This window comes from Pinus tabuliformis, chromosome 3_2 (assembly GCF_031772625.1).
Source record: "Pinus tabuliformis cultivar Carrire ecotype Pingquan chromosome 3_2, CPIR1, whole genome shotgun sequence".
Classification (NCBI taxonomy): Eukaryota; Viridiplantae; Streptophyta; class Pinopsida; order Pinales; family Pinaceae; genus Pinus; species Pinus tabuliformis.
Genome location: NC_142302.1, coordinates 586,474,045 through 586,501,316, shown reverse-complemented (window position 1 = coordinate 586,501,316; position 27,272 = coordinate 586,474,045). Strand labels below are relative to the sequence as shown.

Below are 27,272 nucleotides of genomic sequence, written 5' to 3'. Positions count from 1 at the left end.
CAACATGTAACTCCCCTAAAATCCTTGCCTTGGATAGTATGATAAGATATATATATACTCTATCTATAAATTGATCCAAATCAGTTTTGAGGTTGTAAGCATAAAAAGAATGAAATTAGACACTAGGTTGTAAACTGACTGGATTTTGAAAAAGAAATAGCAAAATTATTTTGCCCGGGCAGTGCTATTTAGTAAATAGGAAAAGGATTCTTTCCTTGGTCGTTGAACGTTCGAGTTTCAGACATGAGCAAACTTCGAAGGTAATGTAGAATAGCTAACCATGAAAATAAAAGCAAACTCTATCTAAACAATAAACAAATACAATAACTGTGCCTTCAACGTTTTTTGTTTTGTGTTTTCAACAATATTGCATTCAAACTCTTTTCAGATTTACAAAAGTTGCGTCGAGACTACAGACGCAAGAATATAAAACTAAATCAATAATTAATATTAATGACAACTTAAAGAATTGCGATACGCAATAGATACTGGAAAGTCAGGCGCAAGCAAGAACCTTCGGTTCTAAGCTATCAAATCAAATGGATATGAATTCAGTACAGAGCTTTAAGCATTCATATTGCACTTGATAGCACAAAATCATGATCCAGAGTTAATCTGAATATACATAATTTCATATGCCCATAATATGAATCTGTGCTTCGGGACAAAATCAAGGATAAAAATCCGCCGCCCAAGTGTGCACTCCTTGTCAAGTGACAAACTTAGTATCATGACTGGGTAATAACCGAATAAGGCCCACTTGATTGGCTTTGTGCATCAACCATGTTTTTACAAATCGAAAAAAGAATTATAACATGCATACATAGTTGGGTGCCTCCTTAAAGTGCACATATTGAGCACAGTCCTCCAAAAGAGTTATGGTACAAAGCAAAATTGAACAATCTTTAGTAGATCATACAATCAACAGTTTTCAATTCACAGGCTCTACAAATATAAAATGACTATATGCTTCACCAGATGGTGAACATTTCTATTCAGTTGGCGGTCCCTATGTCCGTAAAAAACTTGAGCCACCAATAGGAACACAACTCTTGAAGAATCGAAATAGTTTGTGCCGCTCTGTAGGCTTGTAATGCAAAAGGAATTCAGGATCTTCTCTAAGAGAATCACGGTACTGTTCTAGAAGTGATACAATATGGTCAAAATCTGGTCGCTTGTCTGGATTTGTTGCCCAGCATCGCTTGATAAGGTGAACAAATGCAGCAGGGCAAGCAGTCGGCAAAGGTGGCCTGGCATTCTGCGCCCATTTCAACCATAATTTCTCTCACATCAGCAAGTCTATGGTCATTGATAAATCGAGCCAGCATGTAATACATCAATATATGCAAAAATGACGATTGACTTCTTACGTTTCTTTCTTATTCGCTAAAATAAAACGCCTTAACATTTTTCTTTTGCAAACAATCTGGCAATATCTTCACTTCCAAAAGTAATTTAAAAAATATTTCAGAGGTCAGAAAACAGTTTTGGTTCATCCAACAAATATATTAAATACGTATTAACTTTAACAACCAGAACAGTTATATTCAAAATTTGAACTATGAGCACAGCCTTTAATAAAAATATTTTCATTAATACGAGAAGACCAGGCAGCCTAACATGCAGGGAACTGATAGTGAGGAGCAAGGAATATCACACAATAATGAAATGAAATGATATTTTAAGGTCCACAAGACTAAAAATAGTCTATGAGACCATTAGTTCCTTGTTTTTCGCTCTTTGCAATTCAGTCCTTTTCTGATTCAAATTGATGATGAGCTGACCCAACCTTCCAATCCCCTCGCTAAAAAGACAGTGCCAAGAAACTGATGCTAACATGTTCTCATAACTTTCTCTGATGTCTTTGAATGCATCACATTCCAAAATGAAATGTTTTTCCGAACGTGCAAAATGTACACACCCTTTCTTCCCAAGCTTCTTTAGGCCTTTTCCACCGTCCTGTTTCACACCGAAGTTGATGTGAGTTGGTCCTTAATTGAGCAATAAGAACCTTTTCCCTCCATGAAATGCTAGCTCCAATGAGCTCTTTTTGTTGTAAATCACACGTAGGGTTGAATTCCTCAGTGTCGTATTTCTTCTTTCTACCCAACTCTTTTCCCCATAACTTTTTACGAAACTTCTCCATAACAAAATCCTTTAGCTCCTTGCTATTTGTGGGATAGGCATTGAGGTAAATATTCCATTTTGGCATCCATGTGTAATTTTGTTTCATCCATGTTTTCTTTCTTTCACTAATGCCTTCATTGAAGATAACATTAGGCCATCTACCTACTCTCATTTGTTCAATTCTTTTTAGGTATCTTATGAGCCGCACCATAGCAATTGCTTCAATGGAAGTTGCTCATGTTTCACTCAACATTATCTTATAAGGTACCGGACTTTTTATTTTGAACTTGCTCATGATCAAGCATTTTTGGATTTTCTCAATTTGTTTCCATTTTGAGACGGGAATGCTGCTAGCCCACAATTCACACCCATATAGCATCACTAGACAAACTAGGAGTCCAAAAAGCACTTTAATCGCTTTTATCCCATAACTTTGCCTCTCTACATCTGTTTTGAAGAGTGTATAATGCTTTCCACCCTCCTAAAATTCTCTTCTTTCTGCAGTCCTCCCAATTGAGTTTGTTGTTGAAATCAATCCCAAGGTACTTGTACTCCTTTACTTCTTCAAGAATGTTGTCTTCAAAGAAGAAAGTATGCTGGCTCTGCTTCCTTTTATTAGAAAAATCATTATTTTGGTCTTGCTAGTATTGACTTGCATCCTCACTGCTCTACAAAAATGTTCAAGGGCATATAAGTGCATTTGCAATCCATGGGCCAATTTAGAAATCAATACAATATCATCAGCATATAAAAGAAGCTTTATCACAAACTCCCCCAACCGAACACCATCTCCACCTTGCAGATTTAGCCACTCTTCCAATTTATCAATATATAGACCAAAAAGAGTGGGGGATAAAGAGAAACCTTGCTTGACTCCAATGTCACTTCTAAAGCTCTCTGAAATACCTACTGAGGTTCTAATTTTGACTTTCACTTCTTCATAAAGTCTATGGACAGCGACTCTATAATGCACAGGGATTTCAAGTTCTTCCATTCTACGCCACAACTTATCCATAGGAACTGTGTCAAATGCTTTTTTGAAGTCAACAAAGCAGCAAAATACTTATTCTTTGTCCTCCCAAACCTTTTCAACAATGTGTTTCAACGTGATGCCATGATCCACAGTAGAATGTTTCAGCCTAAAACCCGCTTGTCCTCTTGCCCTCTTTTCTTTTACTTCTGCCCACTTGCTAATTATGTCTTCTACCATGCTGCCGAAAAGCTTTGCAAACAAAGGATTGATCATAATTGTTCTATAGTTGGATGGATTATTAATGTCTCCACTTTTAAAAAGGGGTATTGCTAGGCTAGTTGTCCAATCTCTTGGGAATCCTTGCTGAATGATGTTGTTGAATATTTTCATGATGTGCGGTGCAAGAGCATTCATTCCCCATTTTAGATACTTTGCTTGAAGTTCAACCAAGTCCTTTGCCTTTCCTATTTTCAGCGTCTTAATTCCATTCTCCACCTCCTGTAATGTGAAGAGCTTTGAATTTGTGTTGATCCTAGAGGGGGACTCTGCCTCAAATTCTTTCTCATAGAGTTGCCTTGCATATTCAAACCATTGATTGGCTGTAATATTATTTTCAATTTGCTTCTTCCTTGGTTGCAGTTCCTACCAGAAAAGCTTTGGATTATTCTTGCTTAAATATATTAACTCTTCTCTCCTTGTTTGCATGAACTCATCTTTTTTCCTTTTTAGTATCTGCTTATATAACTTTACATTCATCTTCTCTTTTCCTACCTTTTTCAAGGTTCTCCTTGCCATTTTGCATTCCTCATCAAACCAAGCATTTACAAGAAAGCAATTTGATTATGATTTCCTATTTTTTGCTCTTTTGCACTTCTCAAGTGCACTTTAGATTATATTTGTTAACTCATGGCTGCTGAAGCGTTTGAAACCAGTTTTATCCTTCTGAATTAATCTCTAACATTGTCTTGAAGATAGTACCATTTTCTTGTGTTAGAAGAATTTTGCCCCTTGATAATGATTGTCGAGAGCATTGGGCTTTCCTCCTATGTTGTCTTTCTTCTAACCATGATAACCTTATAAAAATTGGGTTATGGTCTGATTTTAAGTCCAAATGTGCTCTCCAATACTAACTTCATCTATCTTTTCTATTAAGCTTTGTGAACACATCACATAGTCAATGACACTTGCCCCATTGTATGTGTTGCAAGTGAAGTTCCCAGACCTTTTCCATCTATCTAAACCATTGCAAATAATTAAGTTGAAAGCCCCACACAGTGTAAGCAACTCATCTCCAAAATGATTGCTAACTTTGTCATCTTCTGAACACCTCACCCATTGGGGATTCTCCTCTTCAGTGAGCCAAATAGGATTGTTATCCTCTTTGCAACAAAGGATGCTAGCTTGATTATTTGTTGTTCTAGCATTGAAATCTCCCACTAAAAGAACTTCTCCCTGCTGAGAGTACACGACAATATCTTGTTTTAAAGCTGCATATGGATCCTTGTTGTCAAGCCCCTTATTTTTGTAAGTTTTTGAGACTTGAGGGGCAAAATAGCATGCTGCAATTCTTATGTGATTCTCATTCTCTGATATTTTCAACCATAGATATTGTTTATTTGCATCTTCTTTAATTAACTGAATGTGACGGCCTTCTTTTTCTTTCACTAAAACTAGTATTCCCCCATACCCTTTGCCATTTTCTGCTACCTTGTTCCAAACTGCCAACTTCAAATAACCATCAAACACAGGAGTTTTGCAACCATCATGTTCATGAGTTTCCGTGAGACAAATTGTGTCTCTACCTTTTGCAATAGGCCTTAACCCAGGTCCCCTCCTCCAAGGGTACCCTCTACAATTCCAACAAACTAAACTTAGGTAGACCTGGGTAGGATTTCACTGCTACACAGTTTGGCACATAAGACTCCAATTTGAGTCTTCACCCCTTTCTGTCCATGCTACTCTTGTTGTTTTCGTCTCTATTATTGAATTCTCTGTTTTTTCTTTACTGTCAGCTTGCTACCCTGATTTGCCTGGAGGCCCAAACACCGCAATAACGGCTTTCCCATTGTACAACCATGCCCTTTTCCCTTCATTTCTTGATGTTCTAATTTTCTCCACTTCATCCCTTCTCTTCTCTTGTTGTTTTTTGGTTAAATCTTTATCGAGGAAGAAGTATGAGCCTTTCAAGAGTTTCTTTCTGCCTAAAAGTTGTTATTTTTCTTGTACTCTTGCCATGGTGACTTTTATGGGTCAAGGCCTCTCTTCACATATCCTCCCAACCCTTCTTGCTTGGCAAACTTGCCCTTTCCAATGTAGTTTAGCTTTCAGAAAGTCTCTTGTCAAATTAAGAGTACCTTCATTCTTCCCATAATCTCTTATTCCGCTGATAATAAAGTTTGTTTTTCTGTCCCGTCTTTCTTTTTGTTCTATTTCCTGTGTTCTGCGATCACTTGCATCTTCTTCTTCCTTTGTCCTTATGTAACCATTAGTGTCTTCAGCTCTAGCTTTGATTTCTTTTGGACTATCTTTCCCACTGTTCATTTTTGCCTTCTCTTTGGAAATGTTTGTTTGCTAAGATACCCGAGTTTGTTTAGAAATTGTCACATCTCTGTTTGTTGTTATTAGTTCTTTCATGTTTTGTCATTCTTGTTTTCCTATCTCTAGAGCCTCCTATAACATTGTTACCTATTCTTTTAAAATTCTATTACCTTCCATTAGACATTGGTTTGCAACTGTGATCTCTGAAATTTTGCGGTCTCTTTCCTGTTCTCTGGCTTCCAAAATCTCCAGCCTTGTTCTGACCTTCATCAGTTCTTGGACATATAGATCTGATGACCAAGTAAGAGGTGTAGATGTGGGACTGTAAATGATTGATTCTTCTTTATTTTTGTTTCTCTTATTTATTTTCTTTTTCTTTTTCTTGATCTTGATCGGTTTTCTTCTCATTTGTCCCCATTTAAGGCGAGCAATCCTACGCCTTAAAATGCCCTCATATTGCTTTGCATTTACCCAAATCCACCTTCTTGTTTTGTCTGTTGAAGCAATTTTGACTTAACCCAAATGATTTGTTTCCACTACCAAGGTTCCAATATCAAGTACTCTCTGGCACCTTGAAATAGCCAGGGGCCACCTGGAGGTAGGGGTCAAGTTATGACAGTGCGTGGCATAATCCCATCAAAATGGTCTGGCCTTTCCCTATATTGATGGAGGGTGGGGTCCACACCACCACATTAACAACTTAGCATAACCGCCATGTTCGCTTCAAGGCCCATCATTTTGAGGAAGGTCTGCAATCATTCACTGACATTAGATTAATTTATTATGATGGAATCTGTACCCAAATTACTGCCGAATACTCAGTTGTGCCATTCCTCTAGATACCCTCCCTCCTTTTTCATCAGTAACACCAAGATTTTGGTTTTAGCTATGGTAAAGAAGGCTCACGCTTCATCCCACTCTTTAGCCTAGCTTCAGGCCTCTAAAGAGAAACTCCTTCGCCCTGCTGCTCCTCCAAGGAATCGCAGTTGGGGGCTTTTCTTTGGACAACCCTTTGTTGCATCCTTCACCGAGCTCTACACCAGTTCTAAGCACTAAAGTTGACCATACATCAATGAAATTGATGATGGATTAAAAACGTGACACTACTGGAAACATGCCTTCTCATTCTTCTTTTGTTGAAAACTTGATCTTGCTGGAGAACTTGAAGATACTTCTTGTACTGTGCATGTGAGCTCTTCTTCAAGAATGCAACCTCCTAGTATCCCACTAAAAGACACAAGCTGTTCCCTTCAACATTGTTTAGCAAGGAACACGGAAAAAAACGATCTTGCAATTGCATGTTTTCTTTATGCACGTAGAATAGCATTTAATGTAGCACACTTCATCTTTTACTATGAAAGGGTATGTGCTATAAATGAGGGTCCTAAAGGATCCATTCATTGTGATCTCGACGAATAACCTTCTTCTCTGTTCATGTCATGCTTCTTTCTTATCACTGTGCTTTTGTTTCTTTCCAGTAAGGAGTCACTAAAACTTTTGTCTTCACAATTGGGCCTTGACTCGAATTATTACATGGTGTTGAAAACAGATATTTTTGTTTCGGTTCATAAAAGTTGTAGTTCTGTTCCTTTCATTCTTGAAAATTTTAATTTCAAACTTCTAAAGTTCAGGGTTTAAAGTTTTATTTGAAACATTAAATCTCCCATCCACATACCAGGTTTTAAAGGATCCATACCCATATCCAGCATACCGCCATACCCACATATCCAGGGAAAATCCATACAAAGTGATCAAGCCCATATTGGGATCCATTTCACCACATGCAGTTACAAAGGTGTTTCACTATACTACATTCTGAATGTCAACACAAAATGTCAAATATTTGTTAGAACCATCCTCGTTAATATAATGTAACTTGAGAGAAACTCCATTTCGCTAGTGCCAAACAAAAAGGTAGATCCTTTGCTTGAACTCAATTACTCAAAGGGTCATTGATGATTGAACACGTTACTTTGGACAGTCAAATAGTTAACCCGTCAACTAGGTAGAGGGAAAACATTCAGGAACAGATTCACCACCCTCCCATATTGAACCAGCCTCAACAAGCAATAAAAATGAAATGGGTTGGGGAGGGGGATGTTCCTTTGGAATAACAAATTATTCATATCTCAGATTCTCAGATAGGGTTCACCAGTGTATATCTTAATTAATTTTCAAGACTTCATAAAGGCATGTAATGCAGTTAGCCCGCAAGTGTACCAAAAGTGAAATAGTCATTAGGATTATAGACAAATTTCTATTTTTATTCAATTCCTGTTTTATTCATTGTTTTTTGAGATATCATATATCACTATGCTACCAGAAGCCTGACCAGCAGACACGTTTCTGTTTCAATTACCATCCCTGTCTTTGTTCCACTCCCATCTTGATAGTATATTTAGTACATTATTAACCAGTTTATAATACAAATACAAGCTGGGATGGAGCACGGATTCACACTGCTCACCCCCAAAACACTCTAGAGTCTAGACCCATTTCTTGTTCAGTTTACATTTTGAATTTCATTTCCCATTTCCTGTTTATGGTCATGTAGGCATATTGTTTTTAAGTAGAAACTGAAATCCCCCTGTTTTTCAGAAGTCATGTCAGTAGTCAGAGCATCAGGATTTGAAGCTTGCAGGTACATATTAGTCACAGTTACCAACGTTTTTTAGAAAGGGTATATCTGTCATATGTTCACTAGAAGAATCACTTAAGATTTATACCTATGCTGGTTCAGTATCTGTCATGGATTGCAAAGCTAGCAATTTGAGATGGACCTAATTGTTTTGCTTTTCTTTTTCCTTTTGTTTTGAAGGTTAGGGGAGTGAGACTACCCTCGGGGTTTCAAATTGGTGACCATCACACAAGGAATGCCTTAACAGCATACCCATTCACCAACTGTTCTACACCCAGTGGGCAAGACGGACCTAACCATTAAAAATTACAGTTCATCATATAAAACTTAGGAAACAAGAAAAGGCCAAATTGACAACTCAAGGTGTTGCTACATTGTTGGATGCAGGATATAGACCTATCTTCAATTACTATGCAAGGTATATGCAGATTGCCACTACAGACCTCAATCACCTCACAAGAAGATCAGGTGCCATTAGCAAACCCAGATCTATAGAACTGTTTACATTGGCATTCATGTGGCCACAAATAAAGAAAGCACTTTTTCCCCATCTGGACCAAACACTAACTTATGCAAAAGGTAATTTTCATGAGGGTTCGAATATTTATTTTCACCAAGTCCATACCTTATGTGATACTGCAAAAGCAGCTTGTACTGGGGTCATATCTTGAAATGGGATCAGCGCTGTCAAGAGCTCCCAAAGAACAATTCCAAAGCTGTACACATCAACTTTTCTTGTATATGGCTTTTCCTTGATCATCTCTGGTGCCATCCAGCGGTAAGTACCCATAAAGCTGTCACATTGGGACTCAAAACATGACACCCCAAAATCAGCCACTTTCACGCACATGTCATCACCCAAGAGGAGATTCTCTGATTTCAGATCCCTATGCATTATACCTTGAGAATGAAGATATTTCATTCCCCGAGCAATATCAAGGGCCATCTTCAAAACAAGTTTCAGTGGAATTGAATGCGGCTCCTGCTTATGAAGGTATGTCCTCAATGAACCTCCAGGCAAATATTCAGTGATGATGCAAAATACAGGAGGCTTCTTGCATGCTGCAACAAACTGTAAAATCCAGTTGCGTCACGGTCAGTTAACATGTTGAAATAAAATTGCTATCTGCTTTGACCATTCCACAGGTTTACTGCTTGCGTCATGTGAAAGTTATTAATTACACAATCAATAGCCAGAACAAAAGAGAAATGACACCCAAGCAGTCGACAAATCAGAACCAAAAGTACAAATTTGAAAAGCAAAACACTAATTCAACAAAGTCATTAATTGCAATGTCTTCAAATGGTGAAAAATGAACCTCAATTTTGAGAGGAAAGAAGCAAGTTTTAACTTCAAAGTGACATGAAAAAATCACACGTACAAATTTTACAAGAAAGAAAAGTCAACAGTCAATTGGAAACTGATGAATAGAACATGAAAAAACCACACATACAAATTTTACAAGAAAGAAAAGTTGACAGTCAATTGGAAACTGATGAATAGCCAACAGAGAATTATCAGGGGAGACCTACTAAGAACAAGAGACATCAGAAATTAACTTTATCAGACAACCCAAGTTTCTACATTCTAGAACCAAACTGCTACCTTTTGAATTGATAGATATTAAAAGCTCACAACTAGTTTAGAGATATAAAATAGCCTTTACGTTTTATTGGCAGCATTCAGTATTAGTTGTAAGCAAAAACTCTGTATCCAAGAGAAAATGCCTGAAATAGACTTTATGCCATGTTATGTTAGCGCAATCCAATCAATGTTCTCTGAAGCACCAATTTGTAAAAGATAAATATCTAAAATGTAGCGTTGCTATTTATGTTGATGTAATTCAAATTTTCATATCCATTGAATTAAAAAATGCAATGAAAACAGAACTGCTGGAAATAGTTTAACAACAGAGCTTCCTGCAGTGCACTCGGCTAGCTCAAAGATCATGCAGGGGGTCTCAAGGTCAATCATCTGGGCTGACTGCATTTCTTGTGTGCCTCACTCAATGTCCCTACTGGGTGAAGCACTGTGATCAGTACCAATGGGTTTACACTTGGTTCTATCTTTGAAATGCTGGGAAGTGCCCAGGGGTTTCCCTTCAAGGCTTTCCTTTGGAAGAAGGTAGATCTTCTTCTCAATGATTTTAAGATAACCAGAAAAAGCATCTCAAATTAGGCCTTTACAATGCAAAATGTACATGGACTTCAGATATTTTCATATGAATTTAAGTGATCACCGGAGAACAAGTCGTTTAGGCAAACCTGTAAAGACAATAAGCAGTTGAAAATCTTAACTGGCAAGTAACTAACTGCGGACAGGTTGGAATGTGAATACTGAATCCATTTACATTATACTACATTCTCTATAAAAGATTCAAAGAGCTACAGCAGTATGATCCCAACAAAATTTCTATACATCTGCTGGTTTTGAAACCAGTGTAGTTTGAGTCAGCCAAGACTCGTGAGTCTTGCTGAGTCTTACCGATTATTAGCTGGGCTGGGTACTCACCTCATACTCAGCCCTGAAGTCACCACTCACCAAGACTTGGCCAGACTCGCCAAGACTTGCTAAACTCACCAAGACTTGCTAGACTCACCAAGACAATATTTTGAATTGTTTTTGTATTCGTTGAATATTTCCTGAGTGACCGAGTCTTGTCGAGTCCTGGCCAGCTGTCTTTCGTCAAGTCTGAGCATGGCAACTTTTTTTTGAAACCCAATCTCACATGTTTACAACAGGTTTTGAAATGAACAAAAAAAAGCACCTAGGAATGAAATGGATAACATTTCTCAAAGTGCATTTCTAAGGTCGCATTTCTCAGATCACATTTCTGTTGGCGAAAAGATTGGAATTACTCAGATCGTGTTTCTCAGATTATATTTCTCAAATCTTATTACAGATTGCGTTTCTCAAATTGCAGCGAGGCTCAATCAGAGGGTTTTTGTGAAAGGTATAATTTATTACACACTTTGAGTCTGTTCATGATTGAGCAATTTTGGGAAGGCAAAGTGTTTATCAGGGAATTCTAGAGTTTATATTATATTTTTGCACAGAATTCAAAACTTCAGTTATTTCGTTCAAGGACCCACAGCCATATGGACTGCGTGGAGATGGGTGCCGGACACAGCCAACCGCATTCATCACAGCCAACACCTAACACGATATCTTGATGGGGTTGTTACAATTGCAGACAGAGGGCATTCAAACACACGAGCAGCTGAAGATGAAGATTGAAGTTTCTCCAGAGAGATTCAATCTCAAGATTGTTCTCTGTTGGAGTTTCTGGCACTGGATTGTAAAGATCTTAATCAATCTGGGAGGAATGTGGTGTATTCTTTAAATGCAAATTTTGATGGAGTTGCAGGCTTGGCAACCAATTCAGAAAAAGAGTAGACTCCTTTTACCTCTGCCAAATTTTTGGATTCCGAAGCTGCAAAGAAGGAATTGGTGGTCAGTTTGAGTGCAGATACAGAGGCTCAATGGAGCTTCTAAAGAGTTAGCTGTAGTATTGACTATTGAGTGGCCAAGAATATGGGAAGAGCTGAGTATATCAAAGCCCCAGCTCCAAACATTCATATCAATGGGAAGCTTTTAATCAAGAATAATGGAGTTGCTGCATAGAATCCTGAATCAACTTGATGCCAGAGCATTCCAAAAGGATCTAAGTGTGTACAAGAAAAGTGCGACAAAAGGAAGAATGGATGGATCATGGAATAGCACAGCTGCACAAGTGTAACATAATGGTGCAATGCACAATTTTGGCACAACGAAAGAAAGCACACACATATGAGGGAAGAACACGTGCATGACATCAAGCATTCAACACAACAGTTATATAGTCTGAAGGCACATAAAAGATGATCAAGAGGAGCAGAACACACAAAATGGCATGATAGGGACAGAAAATCGTAGTATGGATGGAAGAAGAAGAGAAGCAGGATAGGGAGATTGACCTAGAGAGTCAAAATGAGAATCTAGAGAGCCAGAATGGAAGATGAGTCAGTCATGAGCATAAATAAAAAGGATAAAAATTAGAAGGTTAGCCAATTAAGTCGGATAGGGAGTCAAGTATAAAGAGAGCCATAAACTCCATGTAACTACTTCTATATTGTTGTGTGTGAATGAATCACTGAATGTTTGATGCTTAGCATTGTTCTATGAGGCCATTAGATGCATCATGCAAGTGAAGAGGTGAAGACTTGGGACACAACAACCCGCTAGCATCAATGGTATGAGGCTTGACCAAAAGGTTGAACTCTGGGAGAGAAAACTGAATGAGAGGAAGGTTTTAGAGAAGATGACGAGTGTTGCATGTGAGAAGAAATGACGAGAAGAGGCAACATAATGGTAGTAAACAAGGAGTAGCAATAACTAGGAAGAAAAATAGAGAAGCTAGAAAGTATGATTACCACCATTGTAAATGTGAGTTTGCTATGCAATCACTGGTATATTTGGGGCATGTGGTTGGTGAAGGTAAGTTCAAGGTAGGTCCTACAAAAACAGAGGCCAACCTTAAATGGCCCACTCCTATTAATGTCACAAAAGTTTGGAGTTTTGTAGGAGCTGCCCAATATCTAGGAAAGTTCATAGCATCAATTTCAGTTGTGGCAAAACCACTTCATGCTATGACAACCAATGGTAAAAGTTTGCAGTGGGGTAAGAATCAGCAAAAAAGAAAATTGCAGAATTGAAGCAGATGACTAGTCAAGCCCCTGTCCTAACACTACTTAACTTGCAAAAGTCATTTGAAGTGAAAATCGGTGCTACTGGGTATGCTATGGGTGCAATGTTAATGTAAGGGGGCAGGATGGTCTGCTACCATTTGGAACTATTCCATGGAGAAGAATTGAATTACCCTACATATGGTAAGGAGCTCCATGGCATGGTGCAAGCAATAAAGAAGTGGAAACATTTTCTGTGAGGTAAGAAAACCGTTATCCATACAAAACACCAGCCACTGCAATAGCTGCAGACTCAAAGTAAGCTTCAGCAAGAAAGGTATTTTAAATGGATGGGATTTCTGCAACAATTTCATTTAGTGATTAAATATAAGGGCATTACCAACAAGTTTGCCAATCTAGCCAACACAAAAAGTCATAGCTTTGGGAGACACTATGCACATGGAGCCATTCACCAATGAAGAATACAAAGAGGGGGTTTGTAGAAGATGAGGAATTCAAAAGGTGTATCAGCAACTGTAGTGTCAATAGGAGCATGCACGTCTTGATTATCATCTCCAAGATGGATTTCTTTACAAGATGGAGAAGCACTTTGTACCAAACGAAGAAAGAGTACCACTAATAAGGGAGGCTCATACCTCAAAGGTAGTTGGGCATTTTCATGTTGGGAAGACTGGCTAACTTGTAGAGGTATGTTTATTGGCCAAGATATAAGAACAAGTAGCTAAGTTTATGAAAAAGTGTATATTGCATTGTACAAGCAAATCTAGCAACAGCAACATGAAGCAAAGACTATAGAGTCAATTTTGATGCCTACATGGCCATGAGACAGAATATCCATGGAGTTCTGCCAAGGACATGGAGAGGGCATGACTCTCAAGAGATTCAATATGATGTGTGTTCTGATGGATTATGAAAAGACCGTCAGAGGACAAGACATTGCATGCTTGTTCTTTGAAAGGGTTTCGATGCACATTGGGTTCCGAGAAGCATCATTTCTAGTAGAGATATTAGATTTCTCAATAGTAGATATATTTTGAACTTTGTTGTGGGAGTTGGATACTAAATTGAAGAGATCCACTTCCCTCACCCACAAATTGATGGACAGGACAGAGGTGGGGAATAGGACTTTGGTTCAGCTTATGAGAGGATATAATCAAGCATCCAAAGACATGGGATGAAAATTTAATTATATACAGCATTCCTATAACAGGGTTGTCCACACTTCCACTAGTAAGTCCACTTTTGAAGTCTACTTTGGATAGAACAAAACCAAGGATATATTTAAAAGTCACTTGATGAGAAGTTTAATGGCAAGCCCACAACCTGATTTGTGTGGTGTGCAGTGAAATCCACTGTATGTCTAATGTGGACAGTCACATGGACACTCTTATTGCAATAAAGACATTACATCAATAAATTGGCCATAACAATTTGACTCAAGCTCTAACTGACCAAAATTTAATGTGACAAGAAAGCTGCCTCAGGTTACAACTTTTCTTTTAAACTTGGGGACCCAACTCCAAGCAGGTTTTACCCAACAAACTCTGCAAATCTTCTACCTTGTTCTTCTGTATTATTCTCTCGCTTCAATAGTTGTGGCTTATTTTCCTTCTAATAGTAATTGCAGGTCTCTACTGGATCATATCTCAACAATAGAACCAAACCTTGGAGCAAACAAACAGATTATTATCTTTTTGTAAGCTAATTTTTGCAATGAAAATATCAAATAATTACAACTACAATACTTGTCTTACTGTCTCTGGCCTGCCACATGGAAACCAGACCATAGACAGAAGAATAGAGAGTCTAGGGCAGCATAATTGAAACATAGCTTACAGTCTGAGACTGAAAGTTCACAGTAAAACTGCTGCCCCACCATAAGGGAAACCAGCAACAAAAAACAAAAGGTGCGCCATTTGAATTCCTCAGAGTCTGAGAAAACAAGCTAAGAAAACTAAACATAAACTCTGAAAATAAAGTGCCATCAGCCCTGGTGGGCAAACATAGAAACCCAAGAAATAAAACCATGAAAGATGAGAAACCTGAGCTTCAGGAGGAGAGTGAGGTGTTGCAGTTGATGGGTTGTTCCTCAACCTTGCATGGCCAAGAAATTGGTGAGCTGGGTGGAGATCCCATATCTAGCATGGCCAACCGTCCTTCCACATCTAACATGAGATCCCTAAGCTCATCCAAACGGTGCATGAGGTTCACCTGGGTCTATCTTCTATCCACAAGAATCTTGCCCAAAAGCAACTTAACATGCCAATAAAGGTTCACAGTATTAATATAATGATTTTGTCTTCCAAGGGAATCGCCCGTATCAGGAACCCGAGGAGCAATACCTGCCATGACATCCAAGTCCAAAATCTCCTACTTTTCCTGCTGAATTTCTGCCTCGACCAGTCAAATTTCCTCCTGAATATGCGGGGGGGTGCTCATGAAAGCTGCGAGCTAAAGACTATGCTCGTAATCGATCTCTGGAACCACCCAATGCTCCTCAACCTCTCCCTCCATGGTGGCAACGAGCGCGCTGGCACGTCATGGCTGCCGAAGGCAGTAAGACTTTGTTGAGGCCTAACTAGAGCTAAATTGGAAGCTGCAAAAGCTAGTGGTGAAAGAACTTAACCAGAAGATCACAGCAGGAGGGTTGCACAATCAATGGACTCAGGGCAGGTCTATGTCACAAGGTTCGTCGAACTTTAACCTTGAGGTTCGAATTTTGGCGAACCTCAAAAAAGTTTTGAGGTTCGATGAGGTTAGCCAATGACCAAGTCCATAGATCAAAACTCATAACTTCATGTCACAACTCAAGCTTGTAATTTATCCTTGCAGTTTCCAAGTTTGTGATAGCATATTTTATGTTTATTAATGTTGATTTGTTACTATTTTATCCTATGATTCATTTTAAATTAATATATGTTTATATATATAGACGAACCTAATAGCGAACCTCATCAAAAAATTCGAACTCAAACCGAAGCCAATCATTGTCGAACCCGAACCATGTGACATTGGGGCAAGTCCATCTTCATCGCAAAACGCCACTATAGGTGGAGGGAAAAACAGAGGGGCGAAAGAGGACCCCCATATGCAAGCAACCATACAATAATCAAAGGTCATGGTAAACGAAGGAAGCATTTGAAGCAAGCGTCGAAAGAACAGAAGAAGGGCAAGCAAATTGCCAAGGAGGAGGAGCATGATGTTGCTTGCAGCGCATGCGCTGCATCTGACAAAGCTTAACATTAATATGTGCCAAAGTGCCTCTACCACCCTCCTTGGGTGGCGAGGGCTCATTAATGTACTAGGGTGGTGTGGTGTGTGAGGGGGTGGGGCAGTGGGGGGGCCCATCATATAAAGCCCTACCTCCATTATTTCAGCAATAACACCCGCATAGGGGCTTTGGTATTGTAGCAATCTCTTGGCATTCTTGCTTCAAGGTAGAGGGAGAGAAAACCAAGAGGATTGGTTTATCAACAGACAATTACTACAACCCTCATTAGCTAACCTGCCAACTAGCTTATTTGCAGTTCTTCTAATGTGCGAGGGAATAGTGACCAAAATTTGAGGGAGAAGATGTTTAATGCATGCCAGAAATCCTTCAGATCTCTAGCTTTCGGCAATCTACAATAAGGAAGACACATGGAGAAGCTTGGTGATCAAGGAGCAAGCAGACAAACTATAAAAGAGCATATCACATCATGCTTTTCCAACTTATTTCAATCTCATTATCAGTATGCAGGGATCGAATTTTAAGGCATCAATGCCCAACAAAAGGCCATTTTATTTGTAATCAATGGGATGATATTTTGTCACTAAGAAAATGTTATAATGAAACTTTTTTGTCAAAGAAGGTGCCAACTAAGAAAGATTTTTTATAAAGGAGAACGCATTTGATTAGTCCAAGCAGAAATTAGAAGGAAATCCTAACCTCAATCTAGCAATAACAAGCTAAATGTCAATGATCTTCAGGCTTCAACAATTTTCGAGTTGAAAGAAGATCCTTTTCCATCATATTTGATTCCTAGAAATCTATCTTAGCTCTAGATCTATCAAGCTCTAAAAGGGATCAAATCTCTTGACGTGTAAATTTCTTGATCATTTAAGAATCCATATGGATATAGGCTGGTTGTAGCATCACTCAACTTCACAAAACTCAAATGGATATGTAAAATTACAATTTTGATTATTGTTAAGATATTTTTATTTGCGATCAAATCTCTCTGTTTCATATATCTAGAAAGTTTTTTATTTTACTTTGTATCTATATCTATGTTGCCAGGAAACGTGGGTTCGAGGACGGGTGTGTCACTTTTTGAAACAAGATACGTGGGTTCGAGGACGGGTGTGTCACTTTTTGAAACAAGATACGTGGGTTCGTCGGGGGTATATTATAATTTATATATTTTATAAATTATAATATATATGAATTTTGAAATCTTCAAACTTACAAAAAAAAAATCATTTAAAGACTTAAACATGAGCATTCACTTTGAAATTTCAAATTTGATATCAAGTGGAAATTGCAATTTACACATTGAAATGAAGACAATAACTCTCTTCAAAATAAAAACCAAAGTAGATTATAAAATTGAATATCTGTTTAAAGAACTTTAAACCACAAAACCAAATTCCTCACATATGGATACTATTGAATACATAAATAACTTAGTATCGAAGTTTTGTGTTGAGTGCGATGAAAAATTTATATTATATGGGTATTGACATAGTGGAGAAATTTATCAGAGCGGGTAGGCAGCCATGCTGCCTGGCTCATAATGGTAACATCTAATGAGGAAGGAAACATCTAGTCTTAGGCAACTTATATCAAGAAAGGCAATATCTAAATAATGTATTTAATTTTTTTCCTATTTGACAACTCACAACAAAGGAGGCAAGTTCTAAAATATGTATTTGTAATCTCTTTAAAAGGCTATCAAGCCTCATGATAATACAAGTGAATGTTAGTCTTTTATCTTATCTTGTGTGATTGTGTTTGATTCATTTGTTTCTGAGTCTAGTTTTTGGAAGATGTAGCTGAGAGGTGAGGCTCTCTAAGAGCCCCACCTCCAATCAATTGCAAATCAATTGGTATCAGAGCAAGTTGCTCCTTGAGGCTTGATCTAATTTTTTATTTTTTTAAATGCTTGTTTATTTAATGCACTCTTTTCATGTGGCTGCCACATTTTCCATGCTGCATTTTTTTCTTTTCTAAAGTTTGTTGCTCTAAATTTTTGTTATTAGCATCCTTCCTATTTTCCAGCCACTACAGGTTCTTTAGTCTCAGTTTCTCTGCCTCATCACAACATCTACAACACCCATGGCCACTTTTGTTACAAGTTTGCAACACATTTAGTTCAAGTATATCTCTGGTGTGGCCTGGTTCCGCACCCTATCTAGAATCCATGAGTTTTTATATCAGGAGCAGCATTCGGAGCAAGTTCCCTTTGGAGACGTGCCCTTTCACCCCGCTTTAGTAGGCACATCAGTTTCTGCATAACAACATCTGTCTTGGGTTCCTTTGGAGAAGTGCCCTCCCACCCCAAGCTATGTAGGCACCCGTTATTTCATCAACAATCAGCACAGCAGCATTCGGCTCGGGTTCATTTGGAGGTGTGCCCTCCCCCCCCAAGCTATGTTGCTATGTTATCAACAGTCAGCATCACATCACATCAACTCAAGCAGCATCCAAAAATCATTTCAGCCATGGCTTCACACTTAAACAGGGAGGCGGAAAGCAAGGGACGCTTTCCATCTAAAACAGGAGGAATTGGGTAGCCAGGTTGCTTGGCTCATAATGGTAACATCTAATGAGGAAGGAAACATCTAGTCCTAGGCAACTTATATCAAGAAAGGCAATATCTAAATAATGTATTTAGTTTTTCCGATTTGACAACTCACAACAAAGGAGGCAAGTTCTCAAATATCTTGTGTGGTTGTGTTCTAAAATATCTTGTGTGATTGTGTTTGATTCATTTGTTTATGAGTCGAGTTTTTGGAAGATGCAGCTAAAAGGTGAGGCTCTCTAAGAGCCAAGAGAGCCTCACCTCCAATCAATTTCAGATCAGCGGAAGAAACGCAAGGAAATTAGTGAATGCTTAAGATAGCAAAAAGTAGTTTTTTAAGTGCATATATCCTTCAAATGACTTATACTTAATGGTATTTCTATGTTTTTTTAAATGCATGTATCCTTCTTAAGATGACTTGTACTTAATGGTATTTCTATAAAAGGATGTCGTATCTCAATTAGAGGCATGCATTACTAATTATCATTAAGAAATAAAATCCAGAAACTAATTCATGGCAAAGAAATTAAAAAACTTGTACTTTTGAAATGCTAGGACTTTAAGACCTCAACTTTAGATTTGAAATGTTTTACTGTGATAGGAATTTTGATAAAAATCATGGCAAAGAAATTACAAAAATCTGTACTTATTTCAAAATGATGGGACTTTAAGACCTCAGAACTTTAAATTTGAAATGTTTTACTAAGATAGGATTTAATTTTTCTTGCACGGCGCCACATAAAAACCTGTCACGCACCCATTTTCGGAGTTCACGGACCCATTTTCGAGGTTTGGTGAACTCATTTAAGCAAACGAACCTAGGGAAAAATTATTGACTACCGGAAGAACCCGGTTCGTATGGGTTCATCTAGGAAGTACCCGCTCCAGCGCCCGGTACGTGGTACGTGGGGACGAGAACCCAAGACGGGTTCGTGAACCCCACCCCCTAGTTTTCAAATCCCCTAGTTCGTGAACCCGTGCTTCACAGATGTATATTTATCTAACATATAGTACTACTATTATTATTTGTTATAAATAGTATTTTTTAAGGACATATAATAATGTAAACATTTCTCACATGACACCATCTCTATCATACTAGGTTATAGAGGCACCTTGCTACTCTCAATGCAATCAATAGAACAAAGAATTATGGCCACGAAAAACAACACATTATGTAGTTTGTGATGAATTCAACATGTTATCTGAATACAATCAAAACGTACAGTATGCAGAAGACATCTAGTTGAAACTTGACAATTGATATACTTTAATCCAGCGTTGAAAAAATTACCGATTTTTTGACAATGACCCAAAAAATCGTGATTTTTTCAACCAGCTGATTTTTTGCCTGAAAAAATCACAATTTTTTCCTTTGGTGAATTTTCCAATTTTTTCCATTTTTTTGCCGATTTTTCCCGATTTGGAAAAAAATGAATATATTTTGTATTTTTTAATATCAACAGCAGTTTGCCAATTTTTCCACCGATGTTTCCAAGAAGATGTTTTCTGGACCCTTGCTGGTTTTTTGCCCATGCCAAATTTTTCAACACTGATTTAATCAACACAACAAAATTTATCATTCCAAATAAAACAAGGGAAACAACCTTTTATGGTGCATCTTGTAATGAGCTTCAATTGTGAATCAAAGCTTACGACAACTAAAGACATCAAAGCTTGCAGAATCAAAGCTTACGGCAACTGAAGACATCTGATATAGCATCGTTATGGTAGATTTTGTAATATATCCCATTTCCTTCAACCAATTAACCCAAAGATTGCACGACAAAAAAAAACGTAGAGAAGAACTTTTATCGCACTTATTGATTGGGTATTCAATTTCTTTCAACTCAAGTTGTAACCATGGAAATAATTGTGACACATTTTGTTAATGGGCTTCTGAAAATTTTGCTTTAGAAAACTAAGTGGAATATGGTGATCGGATCGATTGTCTTCGACATCTGAGAATGAGAAATTGCGTTGAAAAGAGACAAACTTTTGCAAGCTCTAGTCGAGGCTTTTTTTCTTTTTTTCCCCTAATCAAAACGACAAAACCAATGTTATCTATGCTTTGGATCCTAGACGTGTACCTCTGGCATAGTGATTTTGAGTTTATGATTTTTGCATGTTTAATCATTAAGCCAAGCAGCCGTTCGTTGTCCTTGCACAGTAGCTCGTGCTCGGGATGTCGCAGATCTAATTGGCCAGTGAGACCCTTCCCGGTATCCCCGGTGACGAACGGTGCTTCTGATGTAACCTATCTCCTTAGATATGGGTGGGGTGAACATACCGAGGATGGATTTCGTCACTTTCGTCCCTGGTGCTTTAAGTTGATTGTAAATTCCTTCCATCCCCAAACCACAACCAAAATCATCCTTTTTATATGTAAAATAAATCTATTAACATCAGGACAATTTATTTGATGTTCAATACTATCAGGGCTCTGATTCAACAATTAGAACCTTAAAACTAAGAAGTAGGGCTACATATTCAATTTTAGCCCTTCTTCTTCTATATATCTACTGAACACTTGTTTATCTATCTAAGCCAAAACCCTGCTGTTCGGGGAGACAATGAAATGTTTAATCTAAAAGCTAAAAAGAGAATGTTTGCGGATATGCAGAAAACTTACATCTATGATGTTCGGATGCCTTAGCCGAAATAGCAATTTGACTTCCGCTGTAAATTGCTTCTCTAATGAAGTAGCAACAGCGTCATCCTCATCCGGTTGCCTCATCACCTTAACAGCCACAGGCCTCTGTTTGTAAATTCCATGGTATAGTCGGCTGTAGGTCCCAGAAGCAAACTTGGTGCCTATGAGCAACTGAGACATATCAATCATCCATTCTTCACCATCTCCAATAGCCTGCTCTCCTCCAATGAAATCCAAATAATGAGACCAAGAAGACACTCTTCTATACTCTTTCTTTGCAAAATTGATATCATCCAGGGTTTGATTGTCAACGGGTAAAGGAAGAGACCGAGTGCCATTCAATCTGCCACTTGAATGATCAGTTGGAACTGACGAGAAATTGCTCTTATCCTCAATTTTAACTTGCTTTGAGCTTATTTTGCGATCACAATGCTTGAAAACATTCTTCATTGTGCCGAACCTCCGGGACCTCGGGGGACAGGACCGTCACTGAATATCGAAAATTGCCAGAAAAACCAGCAAAGCTTCAAGCGAAACAAAATGCAGAAACTGCTCCCCGTTAAGACATTTCAAGAGATTGAAAAGCTTCTATCATACACAATAAAGCACTGCTATCTAAGGTTAAAATCCTGATATTTGCCCCGAACATAACCTAAAATCTTCTATTTTTCCATTTTGCTGGAGAATTTAGCCAAGCGCAACTATCTCCCCTCACCAAATACTGGATATGTAACAGTGTAGTTTAAATCTTCAAAGTTTTAAACATCTTCACAGGCACATCTAAACGCATTAGCAAAAAGCTTCAGAATCGTCACAATCGCTTGAGAATCTTCGCAATCGTCACATAAATTGTGCGAAGTTTCTCGAAAACAGCTTCAAATTCAATATAACCCTCCTCTAACTCGGTTTCGAAATCTTCACAGCAGACAACATGCATTCTCACCACGAGCTTCAAAACGATTCAAGCTTCATAATCTTAGGAAAGCGGGAAAAGTAAATTCCGGGCTCCTTTTCCAAAATGAGGAACAATCTGAACAAAAATCTTAATCTAATGTGGCCTACAACCCAACCAGCCACATCTGGACACGAAAAAAATCAATACAACTGTCCGATATCTCAGGCTGTCTTGTCCTGCGTTGGAAAATCGATCATAGAACGCGCCAATGGCTCCCATTACAGAGTCCCTTCAACCGACTGCCAAACTTAGCCAAACCGACACAAACCTGCGCCAATTTTTCCCGAATTTGAACCAGAACGCACTAAATGACCAGCGGAACTTATTTCCGCCCCGGAAATCCCAGACATTTTCGATGAGCCTGGAGCGGATTTGAGCCTGTGGCCATCAGCATTGGCACTGCTTTGTGTAAAATTGCTGAGATTTTTTTTTGCCTCCTTAAAATGCAGTCAGTGCAGTTTGGGATTTAGCGGTTGATCTCGCTTTCCATGCGACCGAGAGCCGAGGGACCCAGTTTCTTGGCGATAGGGCTCAAGAAGGACTGAAATCAAAGTTGAAACAAAAAGCAAACATGATAATCTGGAACAAATCTGTAACATACACTCAATGTGACAGTATATTATTAGCTAGCAAATATGAATATTATGTGCAATAACTCTAAGTTAAAGCTAACACAACGAAATTGCTGGCGATGTCACGGGACTGAATGATGCGATACTGGCGGAATATTTACTTGTAAGGTATTTCTGTAAGGATCTTTCAGTATGGATATTCTTATTAAATTTATTTATTTTAAGTTTCTCAGTCAAATGGTTAATTTGAATTTTGTATTGTATTTTGAGAAAGAAATGAGAAATAGTCTGTCTTTAGTGCTGTGTTATTAAAAATAATAATAATAATAATTGTATTTATTATTTATTTTTTTAATATTATAATTATATTTATTATTTGTTTTATTTTTAAATATAGAAAAGAGTGGAATGATAAAGAATTAGACGTATTATAAAGCCCTAATCAATTTTAAGTTGAAATTATTTTTTTACTTTGATTAGGACTAAAAAGAAAATGAAGAGTGTGAAGATTAGGGCTAATCTTCAAAGTGAAATTTAGGACTAAAGAATGTTACTTCTGCTATATTAAAAGGGTTGACGATGAAAAGTATTTTTTCATGGATTGTTCAGCTCTTACTCACATTCACTCTAATTTTCAAAATCTTTGTCACACTACCAACTTTCTTGACTTGTTAAGTCAGCCAAATTAGGTGACTCTTCTCTCCCTTCTTTTTTATCATAGAAATAAAATGTCAAAGAATCTCAATTAATCTTGTCTTAGTGGACAGTTAATCATCATCATCAATAAAATGTAGTTTAAATAAGTGTATTTTTATTAGGCATTGTCTACCAAGGCCACAATTTCACCCATACCATAAATTTCTTGGCTAAATCCAACTAGAAAAATTTCAAATAACTAGAAATTTTTTTATGGTGAAATAGCTTCAACACCATCAAGAACCCTTGAGCCAACCCAAATTTCCAAAAATTTCAATCAAATTTTGTCAAAATCTCGTTGGAATTTCCATTATTTTCCCATCGAAATTGTGGCCTCCTTAAACTACTCTCTTTTATTATTGTGCATAAATATATTTTTTATTAATTTTATTTAAAACTTAATTAAAAAGCATTGAATTTGTGAATTTAAATAATTAAAAAGCATTGAATTTGTGAATTTAAATAATTAAGTTTATAGAATTTGAGTCTTTTAGGGTTTTTGAGTGTATTAAATCTATTTATATATTTAGAAATATATTTTAAATAATGAAAATTTGTTATTTCAAAAAAAAATATATTAAATTTTGGTATAAAAGACCAAAACATAATGTTTAGTCTTCATTGTTAAACAATATTTACATGGCAATTAATTTCATAATTTTTAAAAGACAAGCCACCACTTGTCAATGCCTTTGGTAGCAAGTGATACAAGGCACCTTTGTCCCTACCACTCAAGTTAAAAATTATGTTTTAAGAAAAGTTGTATAAAAAATTATAATCTACATTAGTCAGTGTTAAACTAATGGTAGTCAATAGTTTTGCTTTGGCTCATAAATTGAGATGTGAAGTAGATAAATTAATTATTTGCTCACAAGCTTCCGTAAATTTTGGTGGGTAGTAACCACTAGTAAGTATACACATTTAGAGTTTTACTCCTACATAATTATTAAGGAAAAAATAAATAATAGTGGGAAGTAACTCCTATTAAGTATATTTATTTACATCTTATCCTTATCTATTTTTTATGCAAATACTTGTTTAAATTATGGTGAGAAATAACTAATGGTAAATATGTTATTATGAGCTATTTTCAAGAAATTTATTTTTGAATAATTTTTGTGCAAAGCTTGAGAATCAAAATTCACTACACAAATATCTAAAAATCATTTATGAAGATTGCAGCAATATCCATAAATTATAGCATAAAATATGTGAATGAGTTATCTCATCCAAAACATATTTCCATATCCTAGTATACTTAAGAGAAAAATATGCTAACAAAAAGTGTAAATAAAAAATTAAAATAATTAGTTATTAATAATTAGATTAGTCTAGCCCATAGGGCTTTGGATTAACGATGAATAGATGCACTGTTAAGGCACTCCTTGCGATAGGTCACTGGTTCAAATCCCTATGAGTGCTTACCTACCCAAAAAAAAAAAGTCTAAATTCATCTTAATATTAATTTTATTTTTTATTAGCTAAAATAAATATAGATAAAACTCACCTCCATTTTTTTTATTTTTAACTTTTCCCACTCTTTTAACCATACCTTTATTAACGACCAAATATAATATATTAAAAAAAATCAATACCCTTAATAACATCACAATCATAATGTTTTAAAATTTTATTATATTAATTATATCAATATTATTATAAATATTATTTTATATAATAATATATAATGTTAATATTATTAATTAAATTAAATTTAAATAAGGGAGTTGTAGTTGAAATGTTACTAGTAGGATATTTTAGTTGTAAACGCTGATTTGTTTACTCATTACATATATGTTCTTTTGTTGTTTTTTCAATGATTGCACTCTATAGCAAGTTTATGTTCCGAATACATTAGCATGTGGGCTCAAATGACAAGATATTTGTATTTTTTTTAAATTAATAAATTATTTAAAAGTATTTATAAAAAAAAATATTTAATTATAAATAAAATAATTGATTGATAATGAGTTAAAAGTTTTTAGGAATGAAATGTTGTAATGTTTTGTTTTGTAAATATTTTGGCTCAGTCAAATTGTATAAAATTAAAATTAAAAAACTAAAATAAGATAATAAAATTAATTGTGTAAGCGGCACTCTCTAACCTAGTATGGTAGAGATGTAATGCAATGTAATGTCTTATAAATATGTTAACTTGGTCAAAATAAAATAAACAATAAACAATAAAACAAAAACAAAAATATATTATTATTTTTATAAATGATTATCATTGGTTTTTGAGCTCCACGTTTATGAGAACCCATGGTATTTATGTGGAATGGAGTCTCTTTAAAGGGGGAAGTCAAACCAGCATAAGCCCCAAGAGAGATCAAATCTATTTTCACTCTAAAAGAGGTTCTCTTGAGATGCAAACCTCTTTTAGAGTGGTAATAGATTTGATCCCTCTCTGCACTTGGTAGATTTGGTAGATTGGGAGTTAAGATGGATCTATGCTGATATATATATGTCAATTTTTTTTTTATTAACGGGTGTTTTTAGGTTTTTGGTTGTTAATCTATTTCTTGGTATGTCCCATAATGTGTTTGTCAACCAATATATGAGTTGGGGCCAAACACTATTTATTTGTTTAATGAGGATTGTGGGTAGTTGTCCTAAGCTTAGGAGTATAATGGTAGTCTCATTTACTCATTCTAAAAAACTATTTCCTTGGATTCAGAGAACATGAAAATGAACTTTTAGGTCTTACTTTAGAACCAAAAGGTAGTTTCACCAGAAATTATGTTTAAAAGAAAGTCAATTTCTTTTATGGTCATTATTCAAATTATCTTTAATGTAGTCATGTGCCTTTTAGTAAAGCTTAAACTTAATGTTGTCTCTTCTGGTTGGTACAATGGGGTGTTATCACTCCCATATTGAGTCCACATTAAATGTTTACATTCATTTATTAACACTACAACATCTGCCCCATAGGACTGTAGAGTGCCTCTAAACCCAAAAATATGTAATCTTAAAATTATGATGAAATATTTGGATTTGCATAATCACATCATGACTCTCATCTTTCCAACATTACATGGTAAGAAATTGACAATCATCATATTTTTAGTTAATCTTTTATTTTGTAAATAAACTAAAAAATAAAATAAAAATATAAAGATATTTTATTAAGTCTAAAATTATATAAATGTGGACATCTATAAAAATTATGTATAAGGTGAAAGGATCATTGTGCCAAGAGGCGCTCTCCAACCCAGTATGTTAGAGATGTTATAATGTAATGTTTTGTTAAACATTTTGACAAAATCAATTTACATAAAAATAAAATAATTAATAACTATAATTATGTTTTAACAATTATAATTATCAATAACACATTTTGACTCGATCAAATTAAATAAAAACAAAAATAAAATAAAATGAAATGAATATTTTGACTCGATCAAATTAAATAAAAACAAAAATAAAATAAAATGAAATGAAAAATATAAAATTAATGATTAATACTTAAACCAGCCTAGATCTATATTAACTCTAAATATACCAGTTGTGGAGAATGATCTAATCTTTTGAAATGTGTTGTAACATTTTCTTGTTAAAGAAATGCTACAAAAAATTTTGAAATCTACCAGTTTGTTGCCTAACTAGACTTCTGAACATATGCAATTTTTTATAAATTTTGGTAAAAATTTA

The 27,272-nt window shown here is 36.3% G+C and overlaps 1 protein-coding gene across 1 annotated transcript; it reads right to left on the bottom strand.

Annotated features, from left to right (window-relative positions):
* Window positions 1-849: 849 nt before the first annotated feature.
* On the bottom strand, window positions 850-23,047 carry LOC149181925 (serine/threonine/tyrosine-protein kinase HT1-like). Its single transcript, XM_089416720.1, has 3 exons — window positions 21,378-23,047; window positions 8,902-9,348; window positions 850-1,258 (listed from the first exon to the last, which is right to left on the bottom strand). Exons 1-3 carry the CDS (start codon window positions 21,846-21,848, stop codon window positions 1,010-1,012), a joined length of 1,167 nt encoding a protein of 388 aa, XP_089272846.1. The 5' UTR covers window positions 21,849-23,047; the 3' UTR covers window positions 850-1,009.
* Window positions 23,048-27,272: the final 4,225 nt, after the last annotated feature.